This window comes from Microsporum canis, genomic scaffold (assembly GCF_000151145.1).
Source record: "Microsporum canis CBS 113480 supercont1.1 genomic scaffold, whole genome shotgun sequence".
Lineage (NCBI taxonomy): Eukaryota > Fungi > Ascomycota > Eurotiomycetes > Onygenales > Arthrodermataceae > Microsporum > Microsporum canis.
In genome coordinates this window covers 2220848-2243218 of record NW_003299169.1, presented here as the reverse complement: position 1 = coordinate 2243218, position 22371 = coordinate 2220848, and the positions used below count along the sequence as shown (strand labels likewise).

Genomic DNA, 22371 nt, shown 5'->3' with positions numbered 1-22371 from the left:
CTGTACCAGATGCAAGGGTTTTGGATATCTCCTATTCAAGTCGGAGCTGCTGAGCAATTGGTATTCTCATATAAAAAAATCATGGGTAATTCATGTACCATGGGAACTTTATGTTTGGTATGGTTGTATATACTATCTCTACTCTACTTTCAAACTCCTTTCCCTTTCACTTGTTTCTTTTTGGGCAATTTAACCTACAAGATTTTTCATTAGCTACTTTATCTTGCACAAACTTCCCTGGGTGAGGTTAAAGCTTCGAGCTTTCTTCTTGCCATTAGATATATTATGATGAATAGAGTTATTCTGATGTTCATTTTATTAGTTAACTATATTATCATCGTTATGTGTGTCAGTAAATAGCGTTTCTTTGCTTAAAAAGGTACCAACCATAGATCTAACGATAAGATAAGATCTAACTCAATATAAAATCACGTGCTTTATCTTGGCGTAAACATCCATTTGTTTACTTTTCGGTCTTGACAACAATTATTGAAAGAGTCCATACATACTACAACATCTCAATCTCAAGCATGTCGTATACATTATAACATAGCTGGAACTATGCCAGCTCCTTAATTTAATCTATTTTTCTCATTATAATTGAACCCTCCGAATATATACCCGAAGGCACTAGATTGTCAACTCAACCCCATGTCTAACTAGCCCTATGATTCTACTCCCGTATGAGTAGCGTTGCAGTGGTATATTCTAGGTATTATTGGATATTTTGGATTAGAAAATGGGTTCTCACCATTCGAATTCTCGATCGAAGCCCGAACCTCCGCAAATTCCGATCAATCTGAGGTGGTGCAATCGAGCCCTGCGGCCGTTAACATCAATATATTTGCGACTAGAAAAACACTGGAAAATCTCTCCACTACGAGACGAAGAATATATTCGACGGGCATACGGTGGTGGTGGTGAGGGTTCTTTCGATAGGATTCAAAATGCACGCAGGTCAGCTTCGGGCTCTACCGATGCATCTGATTCGGAATCGTCGAAGGAAGACCCAACATGGGTGCCGGGTGATGCGGTACGAAAACCAATAAAACATCGATATTCTGGGAGAAGAGACCGCCCTCGTACAAATGTTCGCTCCAAAGTTGTTGTCAAAAGCCCCGAAGCTGAAAAACTTCAGCCAGGACAATTAACGATTGCGACTCCACTAATACTGGGGAAACGGCGAATGATCAATCCGGAAAAGGCTCCAGCACCTGACGATGATAGCAGCACAGGAAATGAAACTTTTCAGAAACAGAAAATATTCTCTTATTCGAAACATAAATCCCTAGGCAACAGCTGGAGCCTCAGTGAAATCGCGCACGGAATTGAAGATACATATAACGATCCATCCTATGTAGCGATCGTGCAAACGATATTCTCCGCATGGGATACATTTCTTAGAATGAGCACTCCTCGGCAAAACCACCATGATCGAGGGGCAAAATCTTTGCTATCAATGGCCTTGAGTACTACATCCAAGTATATTTTACAGGAACAGGAACGTGTGAATAGTCTGGAAGATAAAGGTGAAGAGACAGATGTCGCAGGCTTTATCATCACGGAGTTGGAGAAGATGTATGCAATGGGCAACAATGGGTGGAAACCTTTGAAAGAGCTTGTTCGATCGCATGGCATTCATTTGATGTGCGAAGCCATTCGTAAACGATGGCTTTCCCCTCAGCTGAGTCGGCGGATCGTCCTGCAGTCTTTTTCTCTATCCGCCCATGACGCCGCAGCCGCCTTACTATCGGCTTTGATATCGCTATCTCCTGTTATTCCCCCTCCAATTCGTCTGGATTGCAACTTATTTAAATCAAGCCATTCGGTTGCATTATGCACTCTAGAAACGTACGTGAAGTCCTCAGGGAACTTCAGTATATTCTTTAGGGAAATGGCATCCTTACTCGATCGAGGAAGATTACCTGCTGAGTGGCTTGCGACTAATTCTATGAAATATTATTTAACTGCTGCCCTGCAGTCCCTAGCAATTGGCGATGAACATTCATTTGCTTCGTTGCGCCTTATTTCCTCGGCAATACTAGCAGCTGCCGGCTCCAAGAAATCCATTCCTGCCCGGGTCTTAAACAGCCTACGTCGGTCAAAACGTGGAAATACTCGATGTCGTAAGAGTGAGTCCGAAGCAGGCCTTGCTAGCTGGTTACCTAGCCAGAAAAACAATTGTCACGACCCGATATCTATTGCTCTAAGCAACAGTATTACAAGCATTCTGACTGTGCTTTCTGGTTCACATTTTGCCAAGTTTGGATTTGGAAGGGCCAAAGGCTCGACGATGTGTAACCTGCTGATATTCCTATCCACGGCTGTACAACGGGATATTGAAAAAGCTGTGCTTGACAGGAGCAAGAACAAACTAGACTTACAGCCAACACGCGCTTGTGCCATTTTACTAGCAGACTTTTTGATTAATTGTTTGTGTAGTAATTGCAACACAAGTGGTAGTAAGGCGGCTGCAATTCATGCCTTGCCCGTTATACACAATCTTGGATATTTAATTGGCATACATACAAATAAGAAAGAACTTGTGAAGGAGTTGGCCGGTTTCGTGCTACAGATCGCACGATGTCTAGGCAGGGTACGGAATGATAATGGCTTTGAGGCAGCCAAGCGGTTCACTCTATCCTTTAATTTCTCTGGCGTAAAGGGGCACCCCGTTCTTCAGATAGTGCTCAGCAAGGTGGCCATTGAAGTTGCCCTGAAATTTGCCGAGGCAACGTGCCTGCAGGAGCATCACGACTGGGCCTCCTATATCCAGGATCAAGTAGCTGCTTGTGATTTTGATATGGGTGATCTGGACGAAATGCAACCGATGACTCCCTCGTTACGCCGCTCAGAGGCAGGATTCAGGTGGGAGGATGGGATTGGAGAATGGGTTGCAAAGACGCCGAGTTTCAGTCAAACCAGAGGCTCGAGGTCTACCTCACCACTACCGAATGATTCCGACTCCCATCCCCAGATTGGTATATCTTGTCATCTAAGAGAGATATCGGACACCGAAGAGAGTGACTCGGGGTTCTCAACAGCATCAACTGAAATCAAGGAAATCTCAAGCGTTTCATCGGGTTATTCAGTGTCAACCCCCCCTCCCAAGAGAAAACGTTTGTCAAGCACCATTGACAATCAAAACTCCATACGAGTTGCACGAGGTCAGAAAGATGAACCCCGTTACCAGCAACAGTTGGACGCAAGGCGTTGGAGTCCAAACATGGATGCCCTGTCAGATATGGACCGGCAACGTTCAAGCAGAGGATCGTCACCGTCTTCAAAACACGGCACCTCAGACAACGTAGCTGTCGTGATTGAGGTACCCCGCAGACCGAAAGTATGCAACTTGGAGGTTGTGGTATTGAAAGAGCGCAGCGTAGCCTACAGGAAACGCCATGCTACTGAGCCTCCAGGAGCTATATCAGCGACCTTTGATATATCAGACCAAGATGACGATGATGAAGATATCCTCAACTATGCGCCAGTACTCAGCCAACGGCTTCGACATAAGATATCTCCTCATCAGATAGCTTCGAGGCAACCCCAAACCTGTCTCAAGGTAGCTAGACACGTTCCCCCCCGTCGCTCCACGAGGCTGTCTTTTACGCAACGTGTGGTACCCTGTTCGGATGGAAGTGGTTCCAGTGACGACGAGCTAAGCTTCTGCTGAGAAGCACTGCTTTGTTGCGGCGCTCCCCTGTCTATATTGGTAGCTAGCTGAAGTCGGTGACGTTCCGCTCTCTCAATTCGCATATGCCAGTGTGAGATATTTCTTTTATTCTTTTTTGGAAAGCCAAGACACGTTTTGCTACCTCGAATGGATCCAAACGTCTGCTTGATCCAGATTTCTTGGTTCTGCTCTCGTAGGAGAGCTTCCGTTTTTTTCCTCTTCTTTCACATGGCTTGATGTTATGTTCTGGTTATACCCCCTCTTGCGTTGCTTTGGCCTGAAACTCCACTTGTCGCAGGGAGTTCAGCGTGTATACATACTTACAGTTATCAATGGCCCAGTGCCTTTTTTTAGTTTCTTTTTAAATATACCTGGACGCGGGACAGAGAACTGACCAGTTTCATGTAATTATACTATTGATAAAGAAGCTTTTGATAAGATGCTTAGCCGACTCGTGCTCCTGCCTGCCTGCAAGGGCTTGATCTAGAAGCAAGTCTACCCCTTCGGGCTTGCCAAGTTGTGTCAACATAGCCCTCGCCTTGGTGTCGTTAGTTGCTGCAGCTACGCAGAGAGACCAGGGCTAGTTCTCGAGTTGTCCCTTGTCTCTGCCGTCTGTCGTAGATTTCCGAATCAGGTGGCGTCTAACTATATCCTCTATATCCTGTCTAACCCGGGTGGATTTTGCGGGGAAAGAACCCATATGATATCCACGATATCCCCTCAGAAGGTAGAGGAGGAGGAGGAGAGAGAAAGAAATAAAAACGGCCAATCCAAAGACTCGTATACCAAACCAGCCAGACGGTCGATGCTCGACCGTGGTTCTCCATCCCCAGGAGAGAAAGAAAACCCAGACCGTCCATAGAATTTTCCCGCCATAACTATAACTAACTTGGCGGTTCCTTTTTTCCCCTCTCTGGTTCAACGATTAGCTTTTCTGTCTTTGGGTTCCACTGCCGTGAGCTGATATCAAGATGTTATACGACGAGAAGGTCGAGGCCTTGCGCCGTGCCTTTCTTCTTTTACATAAGAAATTAAGTTAATGTAACCAGTTGATGTCATAGACGGAGCAGGGATAGGTCTGATCTAACTGTGACGGAGGAAACAAGCTTGATTTCTCTAGTGTGTGAAAGCTTGAATAAGGCAGATGGAATTGGAAGCTCAAGCGCATCGTTGTCAGGTGAACAGGCGGACACACGGGGAGTGTCATGGAAGTATGTAGTTATATTAGACAGGAGAGATGATGCTGGTCAGGCCACGCTCTCAGGATTTCCATTATCATATGTTATTACCCCGTATATACTTGGGGCCCTGGAGTATGATAGGCCTGACCCAACATCATCTATGAACCATCAGAAAGCTCCATCCATGCAAAAAGCTTCGTCTTGACGCCGGCAAAAGCTGCTCGTTCCAGTATTTCTCGCCTTCTCTCACGCCCCGTATACAGAGTATAGTTCACTTCTTGATGAACACCGTCAGTCCCTTGAAACAAGGGGGGCAAAACTCCTGTTGACCCTATGACATGTCAGAATGATACCGTCCGCCATCGAAAGAAGATAATTGAAGACCAGATCTTACGGGGCATAGGAGTTAGTGACTTCAGCTCTGTAAACGCCTAGGCCGTAGTTTACCTCTTCTTGTCTTGATTCCACGAGCTCTTCTCCTCCGCGAGCAGGGCATTGACGTGGTCCATGTTGGAAAGTCTCTTCTCCTCTCTTCTCGCCGTCGAGATAAGTCTTACGCCAGTGTTGGACCGTTTCACCCCTTCAGGGTCTGCTCCATCCACTAGCAGCAGCGATCCATCATGCTGGATGACTTCTTTTGCTGCTCATTCGTCCGTCTCGATATCTAACTTTTCGCCGTCGCTTTTTCTCCTGACTCTGGCTGGCGGGTGGCTGGATCGACGGCTGTACCTTGCATCGGGCCCTTGTAGGTTCCTCTCGAGTATCTCCTCCACCAGATGGCAGCGTACGAGTGACTTGAATTGGACATGTAAACGCACTAATCCTTGGTCTCTCCGGTACTTACCCACGGCCCGTCTCCAGTTTCGTCTTCTGTCTCTTTTTTAATCCGGCCGGACCTCGTCAAAGCCGACAGAGAGGGAGGGAGAGAAAGATGTCGCCCTACTTCTATCGGTGTCTCGCTGTCTCTCTTTAAACGTCGACTATCGCTCGTTTTCTTCCCTGTTCCCTGCTTCTCCTTGGTGCGAACGATCAGACTGATGAGCTCTCGGGGTCCATTGGCTGTATTCAAGCACGGTGGTCTGGAGACTTGCTCTCTGACATCCTGAAGACCCTTGAAGGCTGTGCCTCTTTTCTCCTTCCCCCCTTTCTACGACCTCAAACAACATCACGACAACAGCAAACGAGAAAAAAAGAACTCCAAACGGCGCCCCTTAGAAAGGACACTGGTGTCTTTTTACCCCGTTTATTCGTTCTTTGGATTCCAGCCTTATATTCCGCTCCTTTACCTCCCACCTCAGAGAAGGAAGCTCGACTTTACCGAGTAGAATCGAGCCCGGCTTCTCCCAGCGTCAATCCCTTTATATCAGACACTCTTTTGTTTTTCTCAGACAAGGCCTATTGCACAATACACACTACGGGGCATCACTCACACACTCTCTTTCACTATTTATTGCGTCTGCGTTGCCGTTGAACCTCTTTTATACACTCTCTTGGTGAACCCGGGTTTGAATATAAACACATACTCACGCTCTCTTTTCGAATTGAACAACAGCCAACGTCCATGAGGGCGTCATTTCTTCTCGCGCCGCTGCTGGCGGGCGTTGCGGCCGCCTCGTTTGACCAGGAATCATCACATCATGAACAAGGTCCCCTTATACTGCAGCCCCAGGAGGTGTATGACGATAAGGTTGCTCGTTACTATATCCTGTCCGGAGGCAGCGTCTTTGCCGTCATCCTCATCTGGTCTGCCATCCTCCGCATGTCCGCACACATGCGGCGCCTCACAAGTCTCCCAAGCGACACCCAGCGGTACTTTGTCACAGCAGACAGCTTCTGGTCATGGATGAAACGTAATGTGATGTATGCTCCTCTGCTGTGGAAGCGTCACAACCGCGAATACCGGCTATCTGCTGCATTGAACATGGGCACCCTTCCTACTCGATTCCACACTGTGCTTCTACTGATGGTGATAGGGAGCAATGCATATCTATGCCTTCATAACCTTCCCTTCTCGAAGCCCGAGAAGGAGTTTCTCCCGTCTATTCGCAAACGGACCGGGACCATGGCAACCGTCAACCTTATCCCTCTTGTTCTCATGGCTGGCCGGAACAACCCCTTGATAAAGCTGCTGGATGTCTCGTTCGACACCTGGAACCTTCTTCACCGCTGGCTGGGCCGCATTGTGGTCCTGGAGTCGCTTGCACACACCATCTGCTGGATGGTAGGCAAGGTTCATACTGGTATGTTAAGCCTTGGTTGAATATATCTACATTGGAAAACTCTCTAACTAGGGCTATTATTAGATGGCTGGGAGGCTACATGGCAATCATTTACCTCTAGCAATTTGATATTGACTGGTATTGTGGTAAGTATATTATTTCCCTCCCTTCGATAGGCTGGCAGATACTAAAAAAAAAAATTCTTATAGGCAACTAGCTGTGTCGTTGTCATTTCCATTCATTCTGTCTCTGTACTCCGCCATGCGTTCTACGAGACGTTCCTTCATTTCCACATTGCCCTTGTAGTAGTATTCCTTGTATTCATGTGGTTGCACTTACTTGGTTATCCTCAGCTTAAGTACCTGCTAGGTGCCATCCTGCTATGGGCTGTCGAGGTAAGAATCACACTCGCTGCTTATCTCTTTATACACCCGCTAACTAAAATGATTTAATACAGAGAGCATGGCGCATCATTACTATAGTTTATAGAAACTTCCTACGTGGAAACACGACTGCAACAGTAGAAGCTCTTCCTGGAGACGCAATGCGCGTTACCCTGAGAATCGCACGGCCATGGACGTTCAGGCCTGGTCAGCATCTATATCTATACATCCCTTCCGTTGGCTGGTGGACATCCCACCCTTTCAGTGTCGCTTGGAGTGACACTGAGGAAAGCGACTCTGACGAAAAGGGCCTTGTCATGACCAAACAAGACGTCCTGGGCCTTCGACGGCCTACCATGTCTCTCGTCATCCGCCGAAGAACCGGGATGACGAATAAACTGTATGAGAGAGCCACGAAGAACGGTGCAACGAGCGTCACTCTCTCCGCCATGGTAGAAGGGCCGTACGGAGCCGAACATGCCCTCGACTCATACGGCTCGGTCGTTCTCTTTGCCGCTGGCGTAGGCATCACCCACCACGTCCCTTATGTACGGCATCTCGTCGCTGGTTTCGCAGACGGCACGGCAGCCACTCGGCGCCTGACGCTCGTCTGGGTCATCCAATCACCAGAGCATCTCGAATGGATCCGGCCCTGGATGACCAGCATCCTGACCATGAACCGAAGACGTGAGGTTCTCCGAATCATGCTCTTCATCACCCGACCACGCAACACCAAGGAGATACACAGTCCCAGCACCACCGTCCAGATGTTCCCTGGAAAGCCCAACATCGGCACCATCCTTGACGGAGAAATTGAGAAGCAGGTCGGTGCCATGGGCGTGATGGTATGCGGAACAGGCAGCTTGAGTGACGAGATTCGATATGCGTGCCGAAAACGACAGATTCCAACACACGTCGATTTCATCGAAGAGTGCTTCACTTGGTAGACAGGCTATCTACCACTCCACGTCTCTTTGCCTTTTCTTTTCTTGCTTCTCTCACGGTTTACGGTTGTTCTTTCGGTCACTGGGGTTTAAAGGAGGGCGGCATGTTCACATCGGTCACGGAGGTTCAACGGTGGTAAAAATCACATTCATTACTTTTGTCAGCGCCTTTCCAGCAAGATTCTCTGTCTCGTTTGTCATCACTTTCTCTTTTCCTTCTTTTCTTCTTGTTCATACCTTATATTGTATACCTTTTGTTTTATTCCTTACTCCCCTTGCACATATCTTTTTCTTTTTTATGGAGATACAAGCAGCGGCGTTCGAAGCCCCCAACCGTCATGGAGGTCTTCTTCTTCCTTGTACTTATTCTATGCAAGCACAAATTCAACTATATTCCTTGTCTCTTCTATCACTTGCACGTTGGCTAACGGATGGCTGTTTTCTTCTGTGATATCCCGCCTTCCTTGGCATCTTCTGTTCTTCTTACACAGCAGTTAGTTATCGGGCAACTTTCTCTGGCTCTCTACGAGTGATGTCATCGGCCATGCTTGCTTGGGCGGGGCTTTTGAAGAACAGACGGAAGGGAAAAGAGACTGATTGTATACTCATTCTTCGATTATAAATCTCCTTGCCGTATACCGTCGTATTTATAAGCCCCGCGCCCCCCTCGGTCGTAAACACGGACGAAGCTAGATATATAAGTCGACGCCGTTTCCTTATACTTGCAGCAAACAACGATAAATGCTAGGACGTCTGACCCAGTATACAACCCAATTTCAACGCTCTGCTGCTTCGTTGGTGAATAACGTCACAATGGCTGCTCCGAAATCAGACATCACCCTCTATACCTCCCAAACCCCCAATGGAATCAAAATCTCAATTGCCTTGGAGGAACTTGGGTGAGTCCACGCATACCTCCTCCTCATCTAGAGCGTGCCGGCCAACTAATACTGTGCAAGCCTCCCCTATAAGGTCGAAGCAATCGAGCTAAGCCAAAACACCCAGAAGGAACCTTGGTTTCTTGAAATAAACCCCAACGGCCGCATCCCAGCCATCACAGATACTTTCACCGATGGGAAGAAAATCTCTATCTTTGAATCGGGGAGTATCCTAGAGTACCTTGTCGACCGATATGATACCGAGCATAAGATCTCCTATCCCAAGGGAACCAGAGAAGCATATGAAGTGAGCAACTGGCTATTCTTCCAGAACGCCGGTGTAAGCTTATTCCCTCTTTTCACGTAATAGTAATAATAGATCTATGATAACTAAATTCTGAGTTAGGTTGGCCCAATGCAAGGTCAAGCAAACCACTTCTCTCGCTATGCTCCCGTGCATATCGAATATGGTGTCAATCGATACAGAAATGAAACCCGCCGCCTCTACGGAGTGCTAGACAAGCACCTCTCCCAGTCGAAATCAGGCTATCTGGTCGGAGACCACATTAGCATTGCCGATATTTCTCACTGGGGATGGGTCGCCTGCGCTGGATGGGCTGGAGTTGAAATCGACGACTTCCCGCACCTGAAGGCTTGGGAGGAGAGGATGTTAAAGAGGGAGGGTGTCGAGAAGGGTCGACATGTTCCTAAGCCCCATACTATTAAGGAATTGCTGAAGGATAAAGACGCCATGGAGAAGGAGGCTGCTAAGAGCAGGGAGTGGGTTCAGGCTGGCATGAAGAGCGATGCAAGCAAATAAGCTGGAATTTTATGATATATCAAAATAATACTTACGTCAGGTGATAATCTATAGGAAAAACCTTCTCGTTTGGTCATATTTCACTTACTAAGCTATTATATATGACTGTACGCTTTCATACACATTAAACAATGATTCATCCAATGATAGTATAGTATTTGGTACGTAGTCGTTTATATGATACGAAAAATACCGGAATATAAATTATCCCCACGCACGTGTCGATTACATAACCATGATGTAATTTTTTCCCTCGAGGATCTCTTCGCGCATTCTTGCCACGACAGACAATTATTATCACTCGTTCTTCGCTCCTAACTAGATTGCAAATATCAAAAGCAGCAGCTACCATGGCGTGGCGTAATCAAGGTATTACTGGCTCCAACAATATTCCCTTGGGTCGTCGCAGGTTTGGCGATGAATCAGGAGATAATGGGAGCTCTGCATCAGCTGCGGCCCCCATGGATGCTGGGCAAAAGCGCGGCAGGAGTCCAGTGAGAGGTGAGTTTGTCCGTTATTCCATCGCTATCACAGAAACAGATATGCTGACTACTTGAAATTTAGCTGAACCTCCTGCGGATGGGACCAAGAAGCGAAAGAAGCGCAACCGCTGGGGCGATGCCCAGGAGAATAAGGCTGCCGGCCTGATGGGTCTGCCGACTCTTATCATGGCAAACATGACCAACGAGCAGCTCGAAGCTTACACTCTTCATCTACGTATTGAAGAGATCAGTCAGAAGCTTCGTATCAACGATGTTGTCCCGGCTGACGGAGATAGGTGAGCGATAAACTGCCTTATTCGTCCCCATAACCGTTATACATGGACTAACAACTCTCCGCATTATAGGTCTCCCTCGCCGGCGCCACAGTACGATAATCTTGGTAAACGTGTAAACACCAGAGAGAACCGTTATCGCAAGCGCTTGGAAGATGAGCGCCATAAGCTCATTGAAAAAGCCATGAAAGTTATTCCTAACTACCATCCGCCATCTGACTACAGGCGTCCGACTAAGACCCAAGAGAAGGTCTATGTCCCTGTTAATGACTATCCAGAGATTAACTTCAGTATGATAACTAACCCTCTAACTCCTAACCGTCCTACTCTTTCGTCGTCGTCGTTTCAGGCTCGAGAGTTCCTCGACCTGCTATTTTCTTTTCTTTCATATTTTTCCTATCTTTCTTCGACTTGTCATCAGTTTGATGGCTTTTTTCTTCTTATTTTCCTTTTCCCCTTACATACTAACCCAGTTACTACTAATCCTTCACATACACTGCTTGATATAAAGACTTCATATACTAACACTGAGCCTCACTTGTGATTAAAAGTTGGCTTACTTATCGGGCCCCGTGGCAACACTCTCAAGAAAATGGAGACCAAGTCCGGAGCAAAAATTGCTATCCGAGGCAAAGGCTCTGTTAAGGAAGGAAAGGGACGATCTGACGCCGCTCACTCTAGCAACCAGGAAGAAGACCTTCATTGTCTAATCATGGCAGATACGGAAGAAAAAGTAAACAAGGCAAAAGAACTTATTCACAACGTTATCGAAACGGTATGTTTAGTATTCCCTTCTCCAACCTACTCCTTAAACCCTCTTGAAAGATCTAACTAAACATAAATTAGGCCGCCTCTATACCCGAAGGGCAAAACGAGCTGAAGAGGAACCAACTGCGTGAACTTGCTGCTCTCAACGGAACTCTACGTGATGACGAGAACCAAGCTTGCCAAAACTGTAAGTGTTCTAATATCCTCACTGATTGGTTTGTCATTGGTTTGTCCATTTTATTTGATACCTAACCTTTTTTTATTGTATAGGCGGCCAAATCGGTCATCGTAAATACGATTGTCCTGAGCAGCGTAACTTCACTGCGAATATTATCTGCCGCGTCTGTGGAAATGCCGGACATATGGCCAAAGATTGTCCAGACCGTCAACGTGGCACTGATTGGCGCAACCATGGGCCTAGTGTTCGTGGGAAAGGAGTTGGCGGTGGAGATGCGGTTGACCGAGAGATGGAGGTAGGTTTTCACCCCAGTCTTGTTACTACTTTTAGATAAACAAGCGTTTACTAACTTTTCTTCTCTAGCAACTTATGCAAGAACTCTCTGGCAATGCTCCTCTACCTGGTGGTGAAGCACAGAAGCGCATTGAGGGTGGCCCTGGTGGATATGGCCAAGGTAACAATTATGGCGGTGATGATGCGAAGCCATGGCAACAGCGCGAGCCTGCCAGTAATACACCACCATGGCAACGACGGGATGATAGGTCCCGAGACGATCAGAATGCACCTCCACCATGGGCTACTGGTGGCCACAGAGGCGACCGAGACAATCGCGACCATCACGGTTACCAGGGACGCGACTCTTATAACCCAACTCCCCCAGCTGGCGGTCCTCCACCATGGCAGCAAGCTGCACAACAAACTCCAGCAATGGCTCAAGCCTCCTACGGCTACAGCGGATATCAATTCCCTCAAAATCAGGCCATGAGTGCACCACCTGGCCTAAGTGGTATCCCGCCTCCACCGCCCGGAATGGGATCTATGTTTGCTGGTTACCCTGGTGCTCCGCCACCTCCACCTCCACCAGCTGACGGGCCGCCCCCTCCTGTAGGTTGCTACGACCTTGTACATGCGTTTGACAAAACTAACAATTTCTTCTAGCCTCCAAGCGAACAGCCTCCGCCTCCGCCTCCGCCGTCGGCTTAATTTTGTTTCACTTTAGGACGTGATGGAGAAATTATTCTCTTAGGAGTATTAAATTACTAACTACTAACTTTGTATTTTCTTGTTCAGATTCACATTTACTACTAACAGCCTCTAGGCAATTCTGTGTTCGAAAACGGAGATGTTATGTTCAACATGGCTTCTCTGTGGACTTCTTTATTGTACTAACTGGATTCATTATGTGTAATTTTAAGGGAAATTGATGTTAATGTTCTTAATTCGATTTCTGCAGCGGTATACCGTATCTGTGGGAACTGCAAAGATTGGCTACATGTTGGTAGCCATATAACTCGAGTATTCTTCGCGGCCAAGACATGATGTTTGGCCACTTAAGTCTGGTGCAGAGGCGACAATTTCTCTCGCCATGTAGATTTCAAGTAACAACTCTTACCCATGTCATAGGTATTAATAGCCGTTTCAAAATATTTCTGCATCCAAGGCGTATAGTCCCTCTTCTGGTCGATGTCAGTTTACATCCCCATTTCATTTTCCCTGGTGTGCGTTGCGGTGAGGCCGGTCATCCTCTGAGGGCAAAGATTTCCCTTATAAACTTCCTCGTGTTGCCATTCGCAGGACATCACAACCAGCGGGCCAGCAACTACATGAAAGGACCAATGCATCAGACACTGTTATAGCCCAGATAACGGCTCGACAAAAAGCAGTATCTTTCGTGGAATACAAATATAATGCCTCACTCGATGGATGGACAACCCTCTAATGAGGTACCGACAGCCACGGCAGCAGACACGAGATGGTGGAAGATTCGCTTCTTTGACGGCATGAAGAATGATATCAAGAGACGAGCACCGTATTACTGGAGTGATTGGAAAGATGCCTGGGATTACCGTGTCATTCCTGCCACGGTATATATGTACTTTGCAAAGTATGGCCCCAGGCGGTGCAAGCCTTTCTCTTCTAGTGTCTGATAAAGCCGATTCATACCTCGAAGCCTCATCCAAGCAACCTTCCCAGGAAGAAAACTTACATGGAGTCGATAGTATTCTTCCAGCCCTCGCTTTTTCGCTTGATATGTTCGAAAAAACTCATATGAGCTACGGTGTCAATGAGGTTCTTCTCGCCTCCGTTCTAGGTGCTGTTGTGTTCTCTTTCCTAGCTGGACAGCCATTGGTTATCGTCGGTGTAACAGGTTCGCAGATATTTCACACTACAGTCTATATCAGATGGTTAATAATCGATTATAGGCCCTATCACTGTGTTTAATTATACGGTCTACGATATAATCGCACCTAGAGGGACAAATTACCTGGCCTTCATGTGCTGGATTGGAATGTATGAGGTTGTCAATCTATGCCCAAAGGGTCGTAATTGCTGATGAAGCTCTCTAGTTGGTCGCTTATAATGCATTGGGTTCTTGCCATTACGAATTCATGTAATGGACTGACCTTTGTTACAAGATTTTCCTGCGACATATTTGGGTTCTATGTTGCTTTCATCTATATCCAGAAGGGCATCCAAGTTCTTACCAGGCAATGGGACATGGCTGGTGAAACATCTGCCTATCTCTCCATCATGGTCTCTCTGCTAGTTCTTATGTCATGCTTTATCTGCGGTGCCATCGGAGAAAGCCATTTCTCCAATCGCCATATTCGAAAGTTCATAGAAGATTATGGCACTCCTCTGAGCATAATCTTTTTCACTGGCTTCGTTCATATTGGTCAGATGAGAAATGTTCATGTCGAAACATTGCCAGTTTCTAAAGCATTTTTCCCTACTACGGATCGTAGCTGGCTTGTGAATTTCTGGGATATTAGTGTGAAGGATATATTTCTTGCCATTCCGTTTGCAATCCTCTTAACTGTTCTTTTCTACTTTGACCATAACGGTTCGCCTCCCTTCTTTGATCAGCAGTATCAGATTGCTAACTCTCCTTGTAGTGTCATCATTGATCGCTCAGGGTACTGAATTCCCTCTTCGCAAACCTGCCGGATTTCACTGGGATTTATTCCTGCTGGGCTTAACTACAGGAGTAGCGGGTATTCTTGGGATCCCTTTCCCTAATGGCCTTATCCCTCAGGCACCATTCCACACAGCCTCTCTTTGCGTAACACGCCAAGTAGCAGATGAAGATGAGAATCATAAAGGAAAATCCGTTCGCATTATAGACCATGTTGTTGAGCAACGTGTTAGCAACCTTGCCCAGGGGCTTCTTACGCTCGGAACAATGAGTAGCCCTCTACTTGTTGTTCTACACTTGATACCTCAAGGGGTAATGGCAGGACTTTTTTTCATTATGGGAATTCAAGCTCTGCTAGGAAACGGAGTGACGCAGAAGTTAAAGTTCCTCATGGAGGATAAGGAACTGACCTCACCATCAAACCCACTACTGAGGATTGAGCGAAGAACGGCAGTATGGGTATTCGTCGCAATCGAGCTCTTAGGATTTGGGGCGACATTCGCCATCACGCAAACAATCGCAGCCATTGGGTTTCCAATCTTCATTCTCTTGCTTATCCCCATCAGATCCTTCCTGCTGCCGAAATGGTTCACCGTAAACGAACTCTCTATACTCGATGCACCTACTGCAAGCCCATTTACCATGAAAAGTGTCGGGGGATCCTATGGACACGCCCAGCATGGAGTACATGGGGGCTCTTCGGATGAGGTACAGACACCCGCTGTCGTGGAGGGCGGCGTTTTCGCGGGTGATTTAGAAAACGGAGAACTACACGAACTTCAATCGAGGAACTCTGTTAGGAGGAGAAGCCGGTCTGATAGATGAGGTTTGCATTCTGTATGTACGGAGTATCTCTGACATGTTCGGGTTATCTTTCAATAAACTGTCTTTAATTCTCAAACTGATGAGCGACTAATAAACCTTTATTACTAATACGGATGGATAACGCCGAGTCTAATTAATAAGCAAAAATAAGATTTAACCTTAAATCTCATTATGTAATACATAACTTTCACCGCCTTCGCAAAATTATTTTCTGCCGATATTTTTTATGTATTTGAAAACGTTCGAAGTGGATGAAGATAAATGCGCTGGCACAGATCTTGGAGATTTGAAGGGAATTACGTGGATATGGCTGGCTCTCCGAGTTCAGACTCGGATTCTGAAGGGTCGCGCTCTGAGGTGTCGTCGGTTGCCCAAGATGAGGTAGCCGTGCTAGACGAGAGGCCACAAAAAAGACAACGACTCTCAGATTCCTCCGAAGACTGCCCAATAGCTCCAACGACGCCATTCCCAGTTCAGACTCTTTCGCGGATTAAAAAGAAAGATGTGAAAAGTGAAAAATGTGAGGAGGAGAATACGTCTCTAGCCGATCCCGTCACTGCCAACGATGCGTTCGCGATGGGCCTTCAGTCGGCAGACTCCTCGTTTGCTTCTCTCGGCCTTGCCCCGTGGCTGGTTAGCTCACTGAAGGCTATGGAAATCAAGAGACCAACGGCGATTCAGAAATGCTGCATACCAGAAATAATCAAGGGGAGAGATTGTATAGGTGGGAGTAGGACTGGCTCCGGAAAAACTGTTGCATTCGCAGCTCCAATACTCCATAAGTGGTCTGAGGATCCGTTTGGGATTTTTGCTGTCGTATTAACTCCAACAAGGTATGGCGATTTACTTTGAGTGCAATATGGGGAAATATTCGATGCTGACACGGCTGGATCTTGTCATAGAGAGCTTGCCCTTCAAATCTTCGAACAGATTAAAGCCATTTCAGCGCCGCAGTCTCTCAAACCTCTTCTAATAACTGGAGGAAGCGATATGCGCCCTCAGGCCATTGGGCTCTCTCAACGGCCTCACATAGTTATTGCGACGCCAGGGCGACTTGCGGACCACATAAAGTCGTCTGGAGAGGATACCATCGTTGGACTGAAACGCGTCCGTATGGTAGTCCTCGATGAGGCAGATCGCCTTCTTTCGAGTGGGCCGGGGAGCATGCTTCCTGACGTGGAGACCTGTTTATCCGCCCTTCCGCCGTCAACAAATCGTCAGACTCTTCTATTTACTGCGACAGTAACTCCTGAGGTACGGGCGCTGAAGTCGATGCCTCGGGCAAAGAATCGACCGCCGATCTTTGTCACCGAGATATCGACGGAAAATACAACGATACCCCCAACACTGAAACAGAGCTATCTCCAGGTGCCGCTGAACCACCGTGAGGCCTTTTTACATGTTCTGCTATCAACCGAGGGGAATTCCTCCAAATCCACTATTATCTTTTGTAACCGGACAAAAACAGCCGACCTGTTAGAACGTATGCTCCGTCGACTATCACATCGAGTCACTTCACTTCACAGCCTTTTACCTCAGTCGGAGCGAGTAGCCAATCTCTCCCGTTTCCGTGCCTCGGCAGCTCGGTTGCTTGTTGCCACCGATGTAGCAGCTCGTGGTTTGGATATTCCGTCTGTTGGGCTGGTAATCAACTTTGATGTCCCTAGGAATCCCGATGACTATATTCATCGGGTTGGTCGTACAGCTCGAGCTGGGCGAGAGGGTGAAGCTATAACACTCGTTGGACAAAGAGATGTTCAGCTAGTTTTGGCAATCGAGGCTCGTGTTGGTAAGCAAATGGTCGCATGGGAGGAACCAGGGGTGAATCTTGAATCTCGAATTGTGAAGAGTACGGTTTTGAAAGAAGTTGGCTCAACAAAACGAGAGGCGATGGGTGAAATTGACGAGGGTAGAGATATATTAGGCCGCAGGGTCAGGAAACTGAAAAAAGTCCGTTAGAGTGGACATACAATTCTTTTTGGATAAATCGGCGAAATAGCCCATTATATTTCTACACCCTAATCCAACCATTCTTCCAACGCGAAATAAATACCCTGAGCCCTGAGACGTGGCGGATCAAGGAGGGGATAACACCTACAGCTCATTTTCGAGCTGCTTTCGCCCTTCGCTTCACAGCCTGTTCAGCTGGCTGGTGGTCGCCATCGTCCTGCCCCCTTTTACGCTTAGGGGGCACCTTTGCCGCTGCGGGATTCCTCCCTCTCTTCTTCACTTCGGTTTCAGGGGGGAGGTGACCAGCACCGTCTCCCCCTTCCACAGCTCCTCCGGCGCCCGCCCCTTCGGCAGCATCCTGACGACCAGCACCAGGAGCTGCGTCAGGGGCGACAGGCTGGGCTCTTGCTCGGCGGTAGCCTCCGCGACCTGTCCTCGCGGCGTTGGCGGCGGCGGAGACGGCTTCCTGCAGTTCTTTTTCCTTCTGCGCCTTCTGTGCCCTTTCTCTCAACATCTTCGCCTTGTCGACCCATTCCCCGGTCTCAAACACCCACACAAACCGAAGGAGAGGGACCTGCCCGCCTCCTCCGGCTTGCGTGGGGTCTCCAACCGCCTCGTAGCGGTGGTAGACATCACGGCTGAACCATGCAGTTCGTGTTAACAACCCAAGTATGGATGTATGAAATGGAGAGATATGTGACTTACGGCTCTTCATCCCCAGACCAGCCTAACCGCACGCGCCAATAGTCGGTGTCTTCCCCTTTGTCTTCATGGTCACCGACAAACAGCATTAAACATCCCACTGTCAAGTACAAGTAAATTGTCAGCTCGGAACTCAGGTGTTCTGTGATCTTGTTCTTTGAGCTGGAAAAAAGGACTTGAAAGAACGAAGCGATGGAAACAATACCTTTTCGTGGGCGAACTACGGCTTTCACCTCGGCCGTCTTGGTCTCTCCTCCAGCTTCTACGCTGGGCTCTCGCGTTTCTTCCTCCCCGGCCTCTTTCGAGGCTTCGCCCTTTCTAGAGGCCATGTTTCTTCCTTTTGGAAGAAAGAGTGTCTTCTGCTTTGGTATAAGCAGATGTGGTTAAATCGGTTTCTTCGATGGCCTTGAACGTGAGGTGTATCAGTCTGAGAAAGGAGACGAAGTTCAAAGCAGGCGGCAAAGAGAATGGAAAGGAAGTGGAGAAAGGGAGAGCAAGATATTTATATCTGTAGGAATGAGAACACTTGAAAATCTCACTCTAGTCTCAACATCTGTAGGTTCAACGTCTTTAATGACCTCGAGGCTGTGTTGCTGTTTTTATTCTTGTTATACTCAATGAAGCTCAACAACAAACAATTATATTTTTGCACTTTTGTCCTTTTGTCCTTCAATATCTCTATGAAAGACTCTAGTCGATTGTTGACAAGCTTATTCTCATTATGGAGTTTGCTCATGATAGCCTTGGATAGAAGAGACACTGTTAGCAAACACATTTTGTTATATCGACAGCAGAACGAGCTTAGCAAACAGTTATGGATCTAGAGTTACAGGGTAAAGCTCCGAGGTATAGATAGTACCCTATACCTTGTTTTACATTGAAGGCATATACAAAACAACTAACATTTATAGAAATCACTTGAAATTTTAAAGCATTGAGAAACAATAAGTCAGGTAGTATCAGCCCATGTAATTCGCTAATATAGCATGAGTATACGTAGAAATTAAGAAGGATAGGCTCAATCAAAGGTGAGTCGTGCCATAGATTCTACATTCTTCTAAGCTTCAATACCGGAATATCTCTCATGGAGAGTACTAAGGACCCTACTGGGACGGACAGCTGCTAATAGCGAGGTCTGTAGTCTGCATTATCAACGCCAAATTTGTCCAGAGTGACACTGACATAGGTTGGTTGGCCCCCTTTTCCCTTGCGAGAGACCACTCCAGTCACTTTTGTGGCTACCACTTGATTCGCAGTGTTCTCATCTGTGGTATCGTCCGCCTCTTTGGTCTGCTGCAGCTTGCTTTTGCGGGGCCGTCTTCGTTTGCCCTGGTTCTCGAGCAGACGTTGTCTCTGTTCTTTCTCAGCAACAGCATGGCGCTTTTTCTCCACGTACTCATAAATATCATAGTCATATTCACGGCAGTCAATTTTGAATTCCTTATATAGGGCCCATGCACGCAAGCGTCTATCGAAGACTGCATCACCAATGCTTCGGATAACGATCTGGCGTGGCTCAGAGTGCTTGGGGAAGAACTGATAGATCAACCTCACATCTTCAATGCGGATCTGGGTGTTGGCCATCTTGTTCATGCGGGTGAGCATGTCTTCACTAACCAACTCCACACAAAGGAGTTTAGCAGCTTCAAAGACTCGGGCGTATTTCGTATAGTTCATGCGCTCAATCCAGGCCAGGCCTTGACCTTCGCAAGACTTGGTCATCCAGTTGAAGATGATGATGAAAGCTTGCTTCAAACCACCGTATAGAGTAGCCACTTTCTCTCCATCGCATCCCTGGCGGTTTACGCGAGCCACACCTATAGCTGGGAAACAATCCTTGAGGACCGGAGAAAAATATGCTATCATGTTCTTCGGAATAGCGTTAAAGAGGACCTGGGGTGCTTCATCAGGCGAAGTTGCATGCATGAGTCTAACCCTAGGCCCGGACCAGAGGCTGTATATGGTCGAAGTAGAAGTTAGGACTGAGGAAGAGAGCAAGAAGGAAGAGCTTGCCTACCTACGAAGCTGAGCACCGCTAAGTCTTCCCATATCTTCTTACTCTCTGCTGTGAGAGTACACTGAACTGGCTCTATGCTACTTGTCAAGGGAGGCTTGAAACTCCTGGCAACAGATCTTCAGCTGTTGAGAAGCAGGGAAGAGAAGGAATCGTGCCAAAAGAAAACTGTGGACTTTATATCACACTCTTTGGCTTTATATTCGTACAAGTCACTGTTTGTGGGCGTGGTGTTGGCTGTGATATCCTAAGCATTGGTATATATATCTTTATGAGTTGGCCATGATTCTTCTTTCAGAGGAGGATAGATATTCAATAAAGACAGTAGGTTGGGTGATATGGAGGCAAGTTCCATATCCCATCACACCCCATCACTATTCTGTGCTGTTGTATTTAAACAAAAGAAAGTACGAAAAGGTGAATTGAGCGGTATTGGTATTCAACTAGCATCCCTTTTGGCAGCCACAGTGACAAACAAGAAAAGGTCACTGTTTAGCAAACAGCAGGGTAATATTATTTTTATTTGGTATCTGGAATGGCCAAGTCAATCGAAGTCCTGGTTTTAGGGACTCGAATGTCATCAAGGGTTGCGTAAGAAGCAGACGTGGGAGAAGACGTAGGCACCTAAAGTCCTCTGTTCAGTTATTATGATCATTTAAAAGTACAATATTTATCCTTTTAAAGGTCCAGCTCGCTTATCATACACTTTCAACCACTCCATTCGTCCAGCCCGTCATACTCAGCCGTAGTTTTCATCAATTTCAGAAGGCCATCCACTGCTGTCTCCTTTTTAGCCCTGGCCATCATCCTTTCGACCGAGCAAGATCCATCTCGGTCAATGATGACAAGGCCCCCTGTATTGCTAACCACTTGCTGTTGCGGTGGATGGCTGTCTGCTGGCTGGCTACGCTCAGAAGCCCCTGCTTGGGGGGCCACCTTCTGCTGTTTCGGGGTAGAATCGTTATCGACACCCATCTTATCACCTCTCTGGGTTGTCGGGTCGGTTGAAGGGCCTGGTTTAGCCTTAGGGGTCACATCGACACCTGTTTCGGCATGCGATGATGAAGGCTTTTGTTGCTGGCCTAGAGATGACGGGGTATTGCAGGACCGGCGGCTCTGTGCTTCAAGCTCCATAAGACGGCGGTCTATTTCGCTGTGATCCTTGATATTCTTCATTGCTGTTTGGACCTTTTCTCGAAGTAGTCCAGCTTTCTACGAAAAGAGATTAATTAACATGTGAGTCAGAGTAAATAGAGGAGAGAAGGTGCTTACCTGCTGAATAAATAATTTACGCGCTGCTGGATCTGTGGGGATAGTAGAGGATGATATTGTTTGCTGTCTAGCAACTTTTTGTGGACGTTTTAGTGAGTTGGATAATGAGTTCACTTTAGTATTATTAGTGTTGTTGATGTTATTGTTGTTACAATTCCCACCGTCAGACTCAAAGCTCAGGTTGAGAAGTGAGGACATGCTGGTACTCTCTTGGGAACACCCTTTCTCAATACCTTTTTCCTGGCCATCAGAGGCTTTATGAGAATACTGCAGGAAGGATGCCTAGATCTGTTAGCAAAACTATCATCAGTAAGGTTGACTTTCTGGTATAAACATACTTCTTTATCTACATCCATACTGGAATGTGTACTCTCATCATAGATATAAAACTCATCCTCCCTCTTATTCTGGCTATTAAACGAGCTGGTAGCTGTACTAGGTCTATGTAGGTCTACATCGACCTGGTCTATACTCCTCTTCTGTCCAACAACCTGGGAAGGAGATGACGGGGTATTATTATTTGTTTGTTTACAAACATCGACTCCAGGGCCCATATCCGGTTCTGAGTTATGACTTCGAGGAGACAAGAGTGCGTTTGTTGTCTTGTTGAGGAGAGCAGGTCGAGGGGGCGCAGAAGGGACTAGGGACATATCTAGAGGTATCGCCGGCTTGAAGAGGGCTTAGAAATAAGGGGAGAAGCTGCTTATGCACTGGTAAACCACGGTCATACCGTCCAAATTGTTTGTGAAGCGGGTGAACCGTAAGCTGAGGCTCCGCGTTCCGAGACGTGGATTGGACGGTGCTTCAGGAAAGGATTCGAAGGTAGTTATCCTAGACCAGGTAATAGATAAAAAAGGATACGGCTGAAT

At 47.0% G+C, this 22371-nt stretch overlaps 10 protein-coding genes across 10 annotated transcripts; 6 read left to right on the top strand and 4 right to left on the bottom strand.

Moving 5' to 3' along the window:
* Positions 1-739: 739 nt before the first annotated feature.
* Positions 740-3676, top strand: MCYG_00825 (conserved hypothetical protein; the record flags this gene model as incomplete). The annotated part of the gene is made up of 4 exons (XM_002850675.1): positions 740-1851; positions 1921-2132; positions 2443-2462; positions 2537-3676. The coding sequence occupies 4 exons, from the start codon at positions 740-742 to the stop codon at positions 3674-3676; spliced, it is 2484 nt and encodes an 827-aa protein (XP_002850721.1).
* Positions 3677-5015: 1339 nt separating this feature from the next.
* MCYG_00824 (uncharacterized protein) lies at positions 5016-5665 on the bottom strand (the record flags this gene model as incomplete). The annotated part of the gene is made up of 2 exons (XM_002850674.1): positions 5016-5188; positions 5527-5665. 2 exons carry the CDS (start codon positions 5663-5665, stop codon positions 5016-5018), a joined length of 312 nt encoding a protein of 103 aa, XP_002850720.1.
* Positions 5666-6418: 753 nt separating this feature from the next.
* Positions 6419-8406, top strand: MCYG_00823 (FreB; the record flags this gene model as incomplete). The annotated part of the gene is made up of 4 exons (XM_002850673.1): positions 6419-7097; positions 7161-7222; positions 7286-7471; positions 7534-8406. The coding sequence occupies 4 exons, from the start codon at positions 6419-6421 to the stop codon at positions 8404-8406; spliced, it is 1800 nt and encodes a 599-aa protein (XP_002850719.1).
* An 810-nt stretch (positions 8407-9216) lies between these two features.
* MCYG_00822 (glutathione S-transferase II) lies at positions 9217-10101 on the top strand (the record flags this gene model as incomplete). The annotated part of the gene is made up of 3 exons (XM_002850672.1): positions 9217-9302; positions 9363-9621; positions 9688-10101. 3 exons carry the CDS (start codon positions 9217-9219, stop codon positions 10099-10101), a joined length of 759 nt encoding a protein of 252 aa, XP_002850718.1.
* Positions 10102-10451: 350 nt separating this feature from the next.
* MCYG_00821 (branchpoint-bridging protein) lies at positions 10452-12761 on the top strand (the record flags this gene model as incomplete). Its single annotated transcript, XM_002850671.1, has 7 exons — positions 10452-10602; positions 10666-10879; positions 10949-11166; positions 11428-11651; positions 11723-11831; positions 11915-12117; positions 12186-12761. The coding sequence occupies 7 exons, from the start codon at positions 10452-10454 to the stop codon at positions 12759-12761; spliced, it is 1695 nt and encodes a 564-aa protein (XP_002850717.1).
* A 749-nt stretch (positions 12762-13510) lies between these two features.
* MCYG_00820 (anion exchange family protein) lies at positions 13511-15564 on the top strand (the record flags this gene model as incomplete). The annotated part of the gene is made up of 5 exons (XM_002850670.1): positions 13511-13695; positions 13730-13971; positions 14027-14114; positions 14171-14667; positions 14720-15564. The coding sequence occupies 5 exons, from the start codon at positions 13511-13513 to the stop codon at positions 15562-15564; spliced, it is 1857 nt and encodes a 618-aa protein (XP_002850716.1).
* Positions 15565-15870: 306 nt separating this feature from the next.
* Positions 15871-17523, top strand: MCYG_00819 (ATP-dependent RNA helicase DBP8; the record flags this gene model as incomplete). The annotated part of the gene is made up of 2 exons (XM_002850669.1): positions 15871-16397; positions 16467-17523. 2 exons carry the CDS (start codon positions 15871-15873, stop codon positions 17521-17523), a joined length of 1584 nt encoding a protein of 527 aa, XP_002850715.1.
* A 142-nt stretch (positions 17524-17665) lies between these two features.
* MCYG_00818 (uncharacterized protein) lies at positions 17666-18545 on the bottom strand (the record flags this gene model as incomplete). Its single annotated transcript, XM_002850668.1, has 3 exons — positions 17666-18152; positions 18220-18316; positions 18422-18545. 3 exons carry the CDS (start codon positions 18543-18545, stop codon positions 17666-17668), a joined length of 708 nt encoding a protein of 235 aa, XP_002850714.1.
* Positions 18546-19338: 793 nt separating this feature from the next.
* MCYG_00817 (conserved hypothetical protein) lies at positions 19339-20265 on the bottom strand (the record flags this gene model as incomplete). The annotated part of the gene is made up of 2 exons (XM_002850667.1): positions 19339-20170; positions 20234-20265. 2 exons carry the CDS (start codon positions 20263-20265, stop codon positions 19339-19341), a joined length of 864 nt encoding a protein of 287 aa, XP_002850713.1.
* Positions 20266-20938: 673 nt separating this feature from the next.
* Positions 20939-22152, bottom strand: MCYG_00816 (conserved hypothetical protein; the record flags this gene model as incomplete). Its single annotated transcript, XM_002850666.1, has 3 exons — positions 20939-21442; positions 21503-21784; positions 21841-22152. 3 exons carry the CDS (start codon positions 22150-22152, stop codon positions 20939-20941), a joined length of 1098 nt encoding a protein of 365 aa, XP_002850712.1.
* Between the last annotated feature and the right edge of the window lie 219 nt (positions 22153-22371).